Source organism: Papio anubis, chromosome 12 (genome assembly GCF_008728515.1).
Source record: "Papio anubis isolate 15944 chromosome 12, Panubis1.0, whole genome shotgun sequence".
Lineage (NCBI taxonomy): Eukaryota > Metazoa > Chordata > Mammalia > Primates > Cercopithecidae > Papio > Papio anubis.
This window is the reverse complement of record NC_044987.1, coordinates 122417591-122429793: the sequence shown is the minus strand read 5'-3', so window position 1 is coordinate 122429793 and position 12203 is coordinate 122417591. Positions and strand designations below refer to the sequence as shown.

The 12203-nt window shown below is 45.5% G+C and overlaps 1 protein-coding gene across 2 annotated transcripts in view; it reads left to right on the top strand.

Moving 5' to 3' along the window:
• TOLLIP (toll interacting protein) overlaps positions 1–11671 on the top strand; it is a 46362-nt gene extending 34691 nt beyond the window's left edge. Inside the window, exon 6 of one of the 2 annotated variants that reach the window (XM_021925392.2) lies at positions 11300–11671. In XM_021925392.2, coding sequence (XP_021781084.1) covers positions 11300–11538 — 239 coding nt within the window. In that variant the 3' untranslated portion in view covers positions 11539–11671. The remainder of the gene's footprint in view (positions 1–11299) is intronic. The other variant, XM_021925391.2, reaches the window with a different exon arrangement.
• The last annotated feature ends 532 nt before the right edge of the window (positions 11672–12203 follow it).

Genomic DNA, 12203 nt, shown 5'->3' with positions numbered 1-12203 from the left:
ATCGCTGTGCAGAGCATGACACCTGCCCCTGTAGGAGACCTCTTCTTACTCATCTGCAGTGTCACTGAAAGAAACTTACCTCCTGTGCCTGTTAGCTGTCAGGTATCACCAAAGTTAAAGCTCACTTAAGAGAAAATGGAAAAGTGAGAAATAGCGAAAATGACGATGCACACGCCACAAACTCAGCATGAGTTTCCTGGAGGCATGACACCGGTTTGTGATTATGACCAGCAGGCTGAGCAGTGCCAAGGGTGAGGCGTTTGCCCCAGTGCAGGCAGGAGGGGCTGTGGTGGGCTCTGCCTCTCCGAGGACCCGAGGCTTCCCCAGGGCCCTCCGTGCGGCCCCTCCTTGCTTTGTGGATTGGGTGAGACTTGGCCTTCTTTGCTGACTCACCATACGGGCCCCGCTGTCCCAGGCCGGCTCCCTCTGCCTCCTCAGTGCCTCTTCTGGGCCCCAGAAGAGGCTGGACGGGTCCTCAGGACCTCGATGGCCTCCATTCCGCTAGGGAGCAGATTCGGGGGGAAATGAGGAGCCCCCAAGGTCCCCCAGAACTGGGGGAAAGTTGTGGCCAGAGAGCTGCTCGCTTCCCACAGACACCACAATCACCCCTTGCAGGATAAAGTTTCGCACAAGTCGCTGAATGCAGAGAGCCTGGGCCAGAAGGCCAGGCGAGGACCCACCCAGGCTGCTCCATCCCTCCACCCTCGGTGACTGGCAACGACCTCTGGGCTTTCTACTACTTTTTGGCCCCCAACCCAGACCAAGCCCCTTCCCTCTGGTGAGCCTGGCCGTGGAGATGGGTTCACCCCGACGGCTGCGTCCAGGCGTCAGCAGGGCTGGGGGAGCCCTGTCAGAACGCATGTGCATGTGGCCCACCAGGCCGGGCATGTGGCGACGGGCCAGGGTCCTTTCTGGTGGGCCAGGGACTCCCAAGGCTCAGGACCAGGGTTCCACAGGGAAGGACAGCAGGGCCCCAGCTGGATCCCGCATCCGGGGCTGGGGCATGGGAAGAGAAAGTACGGGAGCTGAGACTCGGTCCTTAACTCCAGAGTCCAGAGGGAGGGGCCAAGGGCCAGGTAAGGACCCACAGAGGCAGGATGGTCTTCAGCACAGACACCTCATCGTTAAGCTGCTCCTCATGACGCTGTGGGACTTTGGACATGCTCTCCTTGACTGTGGAGAGGAAATGGAGCCGGGGGGATGCAGCTGGTCCCAGTGGAGAGAGTGAGCTTGGAGAGAGTGTGTCCAGGCACAGGCTCCAGGGGGAGAGGGAGAGCAGGACTGAGCCCTCCTCTGCCCACAGAGCCTTAGCCCTCTCAGTGGGGACCACAGGGCCTGGGCACATCAACCAGTGCTGGCAGAGTCCCAAGGCCTTTCTCAGAAGAGCTTTGGTCAGAGGTCATTAGAAGCCAAGGGGTGTGTATCTGTGTGGTGCAGACACTGCAGCAGATGCACAGCCCAAAGGGGTGGGTTTACAGCGCTTGGGCGGCCCCTCCCAGGAGTCTCCAGAGCCCCTTGATGTGGACATAGCACAGCTGGCTCCTTGCAAGGTGTGAGTGGGCAGAACTGGCAGGTCCTGCTATACCTCTGAGGCCTGTATCCTCTCTTGAAAGGGGACACCTCATCCCAGAAATCCAGCAAGGTGGATTTATTGAGACCGTCCCACTGAAAAGAGCCCAAAATGATGGATATGTTTTTAAATTCTTCTTGGAGTTTTTGAAAAGATGACAAAGGAAAGGGGAACCCACAGAGGCGATTACAGCAAACTTAAGCTTCAGTCCAGGTGGTCTTGTGGGGATGGAGGGTGGAGATCTACAATGTTCATGGATTGAAATAGTCAATATGTAAAGATGTCAGCTTCTCTCAAATTAATTTAGTCAGTATAATCCTAAAGTCCCAGCAAGCCCTGTTTTGTTGTACTATTTTTTTGTAAAGCTTGATAAGTTAATTCTCAATAGCTAGGAAGAGTCAAGACATTCTTGTAAAAGAAGCACAAAATGTGAAAGCTTGCTCAAGTAGATATCAAGGCTGGGTGCAGTGGCTCACACCTGTCATCCCAGCACTTTGGGAGGCCAAGGCAGGGGAATCACTAAGTTCAGGAGTTTGAGAGCAGCCTGACCAACATGGCCCACCTCTACTAAAAATGCAAAATTAGCTGGGTGTGGTGGCGGGCACCTGTAATCTGTTACTCAGGAGGCTGAGGCAGGAGAATCGCTAGAACCCAGGAGGTGGAGGTCACAGTGAGCTGAGATCACGCCACTGCACTCCAGCCTGGGCAACAGAGCGAGACTCTGTCTCAAAAAAAAAAAAATAGGCCAGGTGCAGTGGCTCACACCTGTAATCCCAGCACTTTGGGAGGCCAAGGTGGGCAGATCACTAGGTCAGGAGTTTGAGACTAGCTTGGCCAACATAGTGAAACCCCGTCTCTACCAAAAATACAAAAAATTGGCTGGGCATGGTGGCAGGTGCCTGTAATCCCAGCTGCTTTGGAGGCTGAGGCAGGAGAATTGCTTGAAGCTGGGAGTCGGAGGTTGCAGCGAGCCGAGATCGTGCCACTGCACTCCAGCCTGGAGGACAGTGCAAGACTCTGCCTCAAAAAAAAAAAAAAAAAAATCAGGACTAGCAAGACTATTGTCTACAGTAAGACAATAAAGAGTCCAGGGAACAACACAGAGACTGCAGAGATGACAGGGTGGGCAACAGGTGGCCTTTTTAGTACATGACATTGGGCCAAGCAGCAAGATCTATGAAATAAAATGGAGTCAGACCCCTACTTAATGCCACTTTCTTTTTCTTTTTTTTTTTTTTTTGAGACGGAGTCTAGCTCTGTCGCCCAGGCTGGAGTGCAGTGGCCGGATCTCAGCTCACTGCAAGCTCCGCCTCCCGGGTTTACACCATTCTCCTGGCTCAGCCTCCCGAGTAGCTGGGACTACAGGCGCCTGCCACCTCGCCCGGCTAGTTTTTTGTATTTTTTTAGTAGAGACGGGGTTTCACCGTGTTAACCAGGATGGTCTCGATCTCCTGACCTTGTGATCCGCCCGTCTCGGCCTCCCAAAGTGCTGGGATTACAGGCTTGAGCCACCGCGCCCGGCCTTAATGCCACTTTCATACACCAATTCTGGGTGGACTCAAAATTTAAAGGCAGAAGGCAAAATGGCAGAGCTTTTAGGAAATAATTCAGAAGACAATATTCCTGAACCCAGGGCAGAGAAGGGCTTTCTTAAATAAGACTAAGAGGCACTAACCTTGAAGGATTGAGTCGTTAAAGTAGCAACTTCTGTATTGTGACCTGTGGATTTCTGTTAGGTGTGTTTCTTATTTGGATATAACAGGACATGTAGGCCAGGCATGGTGCCTCACACCTGTAATCCCAGCCCTCTGGGAGGCTGAGGTGGGCAGATGACAAGGTCAGGAGTTCGAGACCAGCCTGACCAACATGATGAAACCCTCTCTCTACTAAAAATACAAAAATTAGCCAGGCGTGGTGGCAGATGCCTGTAATCCCAGCTAATCGGGAGAGTGAGGCAGGAGAATCACTTGAATCCAGGAGGCAAAGGTTGTAGTGAGCCGAGATCGCGCCACTGCACTCCAACCTGGGCTACAGAGCGAGGTTTCATCTCAGAAAAAAAAAAAGAGAAGGGGCAATTCTGGAGGCCTGGGGTCTGGCCAGATAGATTTCTGTTGTACTCTCAGACCACGGTTACATTAAATTAGAAATCAATAATATGAAGATAGCTGGAAAAGATGACTGGAAAGATTGTAATGAATGGACTCTCTACAGAGGAGGGGCAGAGTTAAGTGAATGAGTTAAGTGAATGTTCTAAGTGTAGACTGTAAAGAAAATTCTGACTTAAATGTTAGATGCTCCAAGTAATTGCTCACATTCTCTTAGATAGCTGATGCCAACGTCCAGAGCTTGATATGCATGGACCCTGACCCTGTGAATCACCTGAGTGAGGTCATCTGCCTGTGGAACCATCATTGCTTCCAGCCCCGTTCCACGTTGTCATGGGCGTTCCACTCCCCTTGGTCTATTTCTAGATTTCAACTCATAATGGCACACATGGGTCTGAGTAGTCATGGAACATTCTAATGTACCAAGAGCCCCAGACAAGTTTTCTGCATAACTTTCCGTGGGATTCTTGAGTAATAATGATACAAAACATCTTTGAGTGCCACCACCACACCCGGCTAATTTTTTGTATTTTTAGTAGAGATGGAGTTTCACCGTGTTAACCAGGATGGTCTCGATCTCCTTACCTTGTGATCCGCCAGCCTCGGCCTCCCAAAGTTTTGGGATTACAGGCTTGAGCCACCGCGCCCGGCCAGCAAGACTTTTAATGGCAGTCTTGCAAGATCAGATGTCTGGTAGACAGGCACACCTGGGGCAGTTACAGCAGGTAATTGATCTCCTAGCACACAAACCCTCTCCCAGGTCCTCATTGGTCGAGTACTATGGAGTTACAATCTTCCCCGACATCACCTGAGTTTCATTTTCCCCCTTATAAGGTTATACCCCGTCCCCTTCCCCACTTAAGTTTTGATTTGCCAATAATGAAACTTTCTTCCCTTTTATGGCCGACCCCCCCTCTACATTCTGTTTGCTTATCGTGACCTTCCAGGTACATGAGCCATATGGTTTGTTCCATCCACAGACTGGCTGCCAGTGCTTAGATTTATCATGCCTTGAAAATGGACCATTAGGCCGGGCGCGGTGGCTCAAGCCTGTAATCCCAGCACTTTGGGAGGCCGAGACGGGCGGATCACGAGGTCAGGAGATCGAGACCATCCTGGCTAACATGGTGAAACCCCGTCTCTACTAAAAAATACCAAAAAAAAAAAAAAAAAAAAAAAAAAACTAGCCGGGCGAGGTGGCGGGTGCCTGTAGTTCCAGCTACTCGGGAGGCTGAGGCAGGAGAATGGCGTGAACCTGGGAGGCGGAGCTTGCAGTGAGCTGAGATCCGGCCACTGCACTCCAGCCTGGGCGACAGAGTGAGACTCCGTCTCAAAAAAAAAAAAAGAAAATGGACCATTAAAATGTTTTCTCACAATACGATAAAGAAAACAACACTGACATACCAATTTACATCCCTCAGAATAGTAAAAATTAGAAAGGGGTTGGATATCAAGTTTGGGTGGGAATTGATGAGAAGGGAGGCTCTTGTATCCCTGAGTAGGAACTGGTGGAGGATCTCTGAGAAGTAATGTGGACGTGCTTAGTAAAAGTAAATGTGCTCTGTGAGCGCTGTGTCTCTAGAGCATACCCTGTAAACATGCTCACATTGACTCACCCGGGAATGCAGTCAAGGCTGTGTTTGCACAGCTATTTGTGTAGCAGAAGTTGGTAGCCTAATTATTCATCTTTAGAAGAATTAATAAACAAAATGTGACAAGTATACACTTTGGAACACTGTGCGGTGCAGAGAGACAATAAAGTCGGTGTTCACAGAACCACTTGCATATGTTTATAAAATCCAGGAAAATATCTTAAGCCGCAGTTTTCAAGACATCAGACTTAAAAGACAGTAAAGTTCGGCAATCCCCAAGAGAGAAAGCAAATGAGGTGAGCCCTGTGATTGCCTCTATGTACCACCTAGAGAGTTTCCAGGCTGCAGCACAGGGATGTGTAACACAGGCAAAGACACGTGGTCTCCCTGAGCTGAGGACACTTCGCTGGGAGTCCAGGGAGGACAGGAAAGCTGGAGTTCTCAGGGCAGAGTGCCAGGGAGGAGAGAGCTGCATAGTGAAAGAGGAACAGAGGCCTGCAGAGGCTCCTTCTTGCGTCTTCAGCTCAGTACTGATGAGTACATGCATCTGATGAAGCCAGCCAAGGAAAGAATTTCAGAAATAACATTGCTAGCTAACACAGGGCCAGGAATAGTTCCTATTCCCACCATTTAGAGTGAAAAACCACAGAATTGACAGGATACCAAGTAGAGTACTCAGAAGTGTTTTGCCTTCACATTGCCAGGGATAAGTGGGCCATTTTATAATGATAATGGGATAAATAAATCAAGAGGACATATAAATCCTAAATGTTTGTACACTTAGTTATAGAGTTTCAAAATACTTTTAAAGTTTTGCTTCAAAAGACCAAAATCTGATGGAACTGCAAGGAGAAGCAGGCAAATTCACAACTGTAGCTGGAGATTCAAACAGTCTTTTCTCAGCATTCCATAAAACAAATAGAGAAGCTTAGTTCAGGTAGAAGATTTGAACAACACTATCAAACAACTTGATCCAGCTGACATTTCTAGAAAACTCCACTCAACACCAGCAGAATACATTGAATGTGTATCAAGATAGACCACATTCTGGGCCAGAAAAGAAGTCTAAAATGAGTATGTTCTCTGACCAAAATGGAATTAAATTAGAAATCAACAGTAAAAAGCTATCTGCAAAATTCCCATTATATTTGGAAACTAACATACTACTAAATATCCCATGTGTCAAAGAAGAAATCAAAAGGAAAATTAGGTAGTGTTTTGAACTGAATGAAGATAAAAACATATATTATGTTTTGTGGGATGCAGCTAATGCTGTATTTAAGGGGAAATTCATAGCACTAAATATCTACATTAAAAAAGAGGGAAGGTCTCAAATAACTGATATTAGCATTTTTCTTTAGACATTAGAAAAAGAAGAGCAAATTAAGTTCTAAGGAAGCAGAAAATGATAAATAAAGGTCACAGCAGAAATCAAATGAACTAGAAAACAGAAAGACCACAGAGAAAATCAGTAAAAACCAAAGCTCATTTTTGAGAAGGTCAATAAAATTGATAAACCTCTGGGTAGACTGAGCAGGAAAAACAATATAGGAAACACAAATTACCAGTACCAGGAATGAGAAAGGAGGCATCATTACAGATTCTACACACATTAAAAGAATAATAAGGGAATGTTATGAACAGCTTTACTTAAATGCAACAAAATGAAATAGACATATTTCTTGAATGACAAATTATCAAAACTCCAGAAAAATAGAAAAAATATTCATTTATTTATTAAAGAAGTTTAAAAAAAAAAAAACACCTTTCTACAAAGAAAACTCCAGACTCAAAGGCTTCACTGGTGAATCTCAAATAATAAGAAGTCTCAAACATATACAAATATTTGAGAAAGAAATAACACCAATTTTACAGAGACTCTTCCAGAAAATAGTGTAGGAGGAAATACTTTCCAACTCATTCCATGAAGCCATAGCATATGCTGGTACTATCATCAGACAAATACATGGTAAGAAAAGAAAAGAGCAAACCAATAGCCTTCACAAACCCACACACAAAATTCTCAACAAAAATGTGAGCAAATTGAATTTATCAGTGTAGAGTAAGGATAATACATCATGACAAAGTGGCATTTATTTCAGGAATGCAAGAGTGGTTTAGCATTTGAAAATTATCCTGCAATGTAATTTACCACATTAATAGAAAAACCAGATGATCATCAGAATAAAGGCAGAAAAAGCATTTGACAAAATCCAAAATCCATTCCAGATATTAGCTTTCTGCAACATAGGAATAGAAGGGAATTCCCTCAATCTGATAAAGGGCATCTGCAAAAAACATACAGCTGACATTGTACCCAATCGTGAAAGAAGGAATGCTTTCCCCTAAGATCCTAAGATCAGGAGCAAGGCAAGGATGTCCACTTTAATTACTTCTACTAAACCCTGCAATGCAGGCTAGAGACAGGACAATCAGGCAAGAAAAAGAAAAAAAGGTGCCCAGTTGAAAAATAAGGAAAACTGTCTTCATTCACAGACAAATGATTGCCTATGTAGAAAATCCTACAAAATCTGTAGAATGCAGTAGCTACTAGAAGTAATTAGTGAGTTTAGCAAGTTTGCAGACTTTAAGGGAAGTAAAAAAAAAAAAGTTGTATTTCTACAGTAACAAACAATCATACACTAAATAAAAAGCAATTCTATTAATAACATCAAAAACAAATACTTAGAAATAAATCTGACAAAAATGTGCAAAACTTACATATTGAAAATTACAGGCTGGGAGGGGTGGCTCACTCCTGTAATCCCAGCACTTTGGGAGGCGGAGGCAGGGGGATCGCCTGAGCTCAGGAGTTTGAGACCACCCAGGGCAACATGGTGAAACCCTGTCTCTATTAAAATTCAAAAGAATTCGCCAGGCATGGTGGTGCACGCCTGTAATCCCAGCTACTCGAGAGGCTGAGGCACAAGAGACCCTTGAGCCCCAGAGGCGGAGGTTGTAGTGAGTCGAGATTGTGCCACTGCACTTCAGCCTGGGTGACGGAGCAAGACTCCGTCTCAAAATAAATAAATAAATAAATAAATAAATAAATAAATAAATAAATAAATTTACAACATATGGCTGAGGGATTAAAGAATAGCTAAATAAATGGAAAGATACATTTTGTTCATGTTAAGACTCAATATCTTTAAGATGTTAATTATCCCCTTATTGGTCTAGAGATTCAATACAACCCCAACCAAAATCCCAGTGGCTCTAAGGAATTGATAAATTATTGCTAAAATTCGTATGAAAATGCAACAGATCTAGAAAATCCAAAACAACTTTGAAAAAGAAGAATGGCTGGGTGCGGTGGCTCACACCTGTAATCCCAGCACTTTGGGAGGCCGAGGCAGGTGGACCACCTGAGGTCAGGAGTTCGAGACCAGTCTGGTCAACATGGTGAAACCCCGTCTGCACTAAAAAATACAAAAAAAATTAGCCGGGCATGGTGGCGTGTGCCTGTAATCCCAGCTACTTGGGAGGCTGAGGCAGGGGAATTGCTTGAACCAGGGAGGTAGAGGTTGCAGTGAGCTGAGATCGCACCATTGTACTCCAGCCTGAGTGACAGAGCGAGACTCCGTCTCAAAAAAAAGAAAAAAAAAGACAAAGAAAAAGAAGGACGCAATTGGAACAGTTAAGCTAATTTATTTCAAGAGATATTATAAAATGACAGTCCTCAAGCCAGTGTGGCACTGATGATGTCAGTATCAACAGTAGGTTGGCAGGACAACATAGAGTACAGAAACAGATTCACAGATCTGTGGTTAATTGTTTAAACATGGTTAATTGTGGTTTAAAAATGCATAGCATAAAATGTACCACCTTAATCATTTTTTTTTTCAGTCTTACTCTGTTACCTAGGCTGGAGTGTGGTGGCATAATCATGGCTCACTGCAGCCTTGATCTCCTGGGCTCACGTGATCCTCCCATCTCAGCCTCCCAAGTTGCTGGGACCACTGTGCTTGACCAACTCGTCCGGCTAGTTTTTTGTATTTTTTAGTAGAGACGGGGTTTCACTGTGTTAGCCAGGATGGTCTCGATCTCCTGACCTCGTGATCCGCCCGTCTCGGCCTCCCAAAGTGCTGGGATTACAGGCTTGAGCCACCGCGCCCGGCCTTTTTTTTTTTTTTTAGTAGAGATGACGTCTCACTATGATGCCCAGGCTGGTCTTGAACTCCCGGGCTCAAGTGATCTTTCTGCTGCAGCCTCCCAAAGTGGTGTGAGCCACTGCACTAGGCCTTACTCATTTTTAAGCGTATATTTAAGTAGTGTTAAATATATTCATATTGTTGTACAACCAATCTCCAAAACGTTTTCATCTTGCAAACAACAACTCCCCATTTCCCCTCCCCTGGTCGCTGGTAACCGACATTCTACTCTCTGTTTCTATGAATTTGACCACTTAGAACTTTGGGAGGCTGAGGCGGGCGGATCACAAGGTCAGGAGATCGAGACCATCCTGGCTAACACCGGTGAAACCCCGTCTCCACTAAAAATACAAAAAATTAGCTGGGCATGGTGACGGGCGCCTGTAGTCCCAGCTACTCAGGAGGCTGAGGCGGGAAAATGGTGTGAACCCGGGAGGCAGAGCTTGTAGTGAGCTGAGATCGTGCCACTGCACTCCAGCCTGGGCAACAGCAAGACTCCATCTCAAAAAAAAAAAAAAAGGGAAGAAGAAAGAAAAGAAGAAAACCTGATGTTAGTGGAGTCGGATAGTATTTATCTTCTAGTGACTGACTCATTTCATGAAGATGAACCCCTAGATTCATTCACACTATAACATGTGTGAGAATTTCCTTCCTTTTTAAGGCTGAATAATGTCCCATTGTAAGCATGTTTCACATTTATTTTTCCGCTCACCTGTCGATGGACGTTTGGGTTGGTTTCACCTCTTGGTTGTTGTGAATAATTCTGGATGAATAAATTTTCAACAAAAGTGTCAAGGCAGTTCAGCAGAGAAAGGAAGGTCTTTTCAACAAACGGTGCTACAGCAATTGTATATCCACACGCAAAACCATAACTTTGATCAGTATTTCACATCATGAAAAAAATTAACTGAAAATTAATCATATAGATCTAGGTATAAAATGTAAAAATATAAGTATTAGTGAAGAAAACAGTAGAAAATCTTTGTACTCTCGGATGAAGTAAAGATTTTCTAGATACAACGGGAAAAGCAAAATCTATAAGAGAAAAAATGATAAATCATACTTCATTAAGTAGAATAACTTTTGTTCTCCTAAAGATGCTAAGAGAATAAAAAGACAAGCCATAGACCAAGAAAATATTTGCAAATTGTATATCCAATAAGGACGTGTATGTAGAATATATCGAGAACTCTTTAAACTCAACAGCAGGAAAACCAACAACCCAACTAAAAATGGGCAAAAGATTGGAACAGACACTTCAAGGAAGATACAGAAGTGGCAAAGAGGCCGGGCGCGGTGGCTCACGCCTGTAATCCCAGCACTTTGGAAGGCTGAGGCAGGTGGATCACCTGAGGTCAGGAATTTGAGATGAGCCTGACCAACATGGTGAAACCCTGTCTCTACTAAAAATGCAAAAAAATTAGCCAGGCGTGGTGGCAGGCGCCTATAATCCCAGCTATTCAGGAGGCTGAGGCAGGAGAATCACTTGAATCTGGGAGGTGGAGGTTGCAGTGAGCCAAGATCACGCCACTGCACTACAGCCTGGGAGACAGAGCGAGACTGTATCTCAAAAAAAAAAAAAAAAAAGTGGCAAAGAAGCACATGAAAGCATGCTCAGCATGTCCGTCATCAGAGAAACGCAAACTAAAAGCACAGCAAGCTGCCACCGCATGCCTATTCCAGCACGGCATTAAAAACGCTGGCTACACCAACGGCTGCTGGGGACGTGGAGGAGCTGGATCTCCCATCACTGATGCTGGGAAAGCAAAACGGTGCGGCTGCTTTGGAAGACAGTTTTGTAGTTTCTTAAAAGGTTTTGTATTCTTGTTACTGAGTTTCTGAAAAGGTTAACACCCACCTGCTGTACGATTCCTCTCCTAGGCCTTTCGCTGGGAAATATGAAAATGCCTGTGCCTGTGAAGGATGTCCACGGCTGCTTTATTTGTAATGGTCTCAAACTGGGAACAACCCAATGTCCATTGATGTGGAAACAGATAATCCGTGCCATATCCAACCAGTGGAGTTCCATTCCGTCACGAAAAGGAGTGAATTATCCGCACGCACGACATGAAAGAATCTCAAAATTACTTTGCCGAATGAAGGAAGCCGGCATCACATGACAGAGTAAACACTGTAAGAGATTCCATGTGTTCAAAACATGGGGAGATGCAAACTGACCTATCGTGTTAGTCGGTTCTTGCACTGCTATAAAGAAATACCTGAGACTGTGTAATTTATTTAAAAAAAAAAACAGACTTAATTGTAGGCTGTACAGGAAACATGGTGGTTTCTGCTTCTGGGGAGGCCTCTGGAAACGCACAATCATGGCGGAAGGCAAAGGGGGACCTGGCAGGTCAGGTCACGTGGCTGGAGCAGGAGCAAGAGAGGGGGTGGGGAGGTGCCACACACTTTTAAACAAGTAGATCTCACGAGAACTCACTATCATGACGACAGCTCCCAGTGGGGACAGTGCTAAACCATGAGGAGCCACCCCCAAGATCTAATCACCTCCCACCAGGCCCCACCTCCAGCACTGGGGGTGACAATTTGACATGAGAGTTGGGTGGGGACACAGATCCGAACCATTACCACCTGTGAAAACAGAAGCCAGGTCAGTGGGCTGCAGAGAGAGGGTGGAGGGAGAGGGCAGGAGGAAGGTGAGTGGCTCTGGAAGCTTGTGTGTGGGGGGGGTCTGCTCATTATCTCGATAGTGGTGATGCTTTTGGTATCATTGGCAAAAGGCAAAATGTATCAACGGATAACACTTTAGATAAGTGCGGCTTGT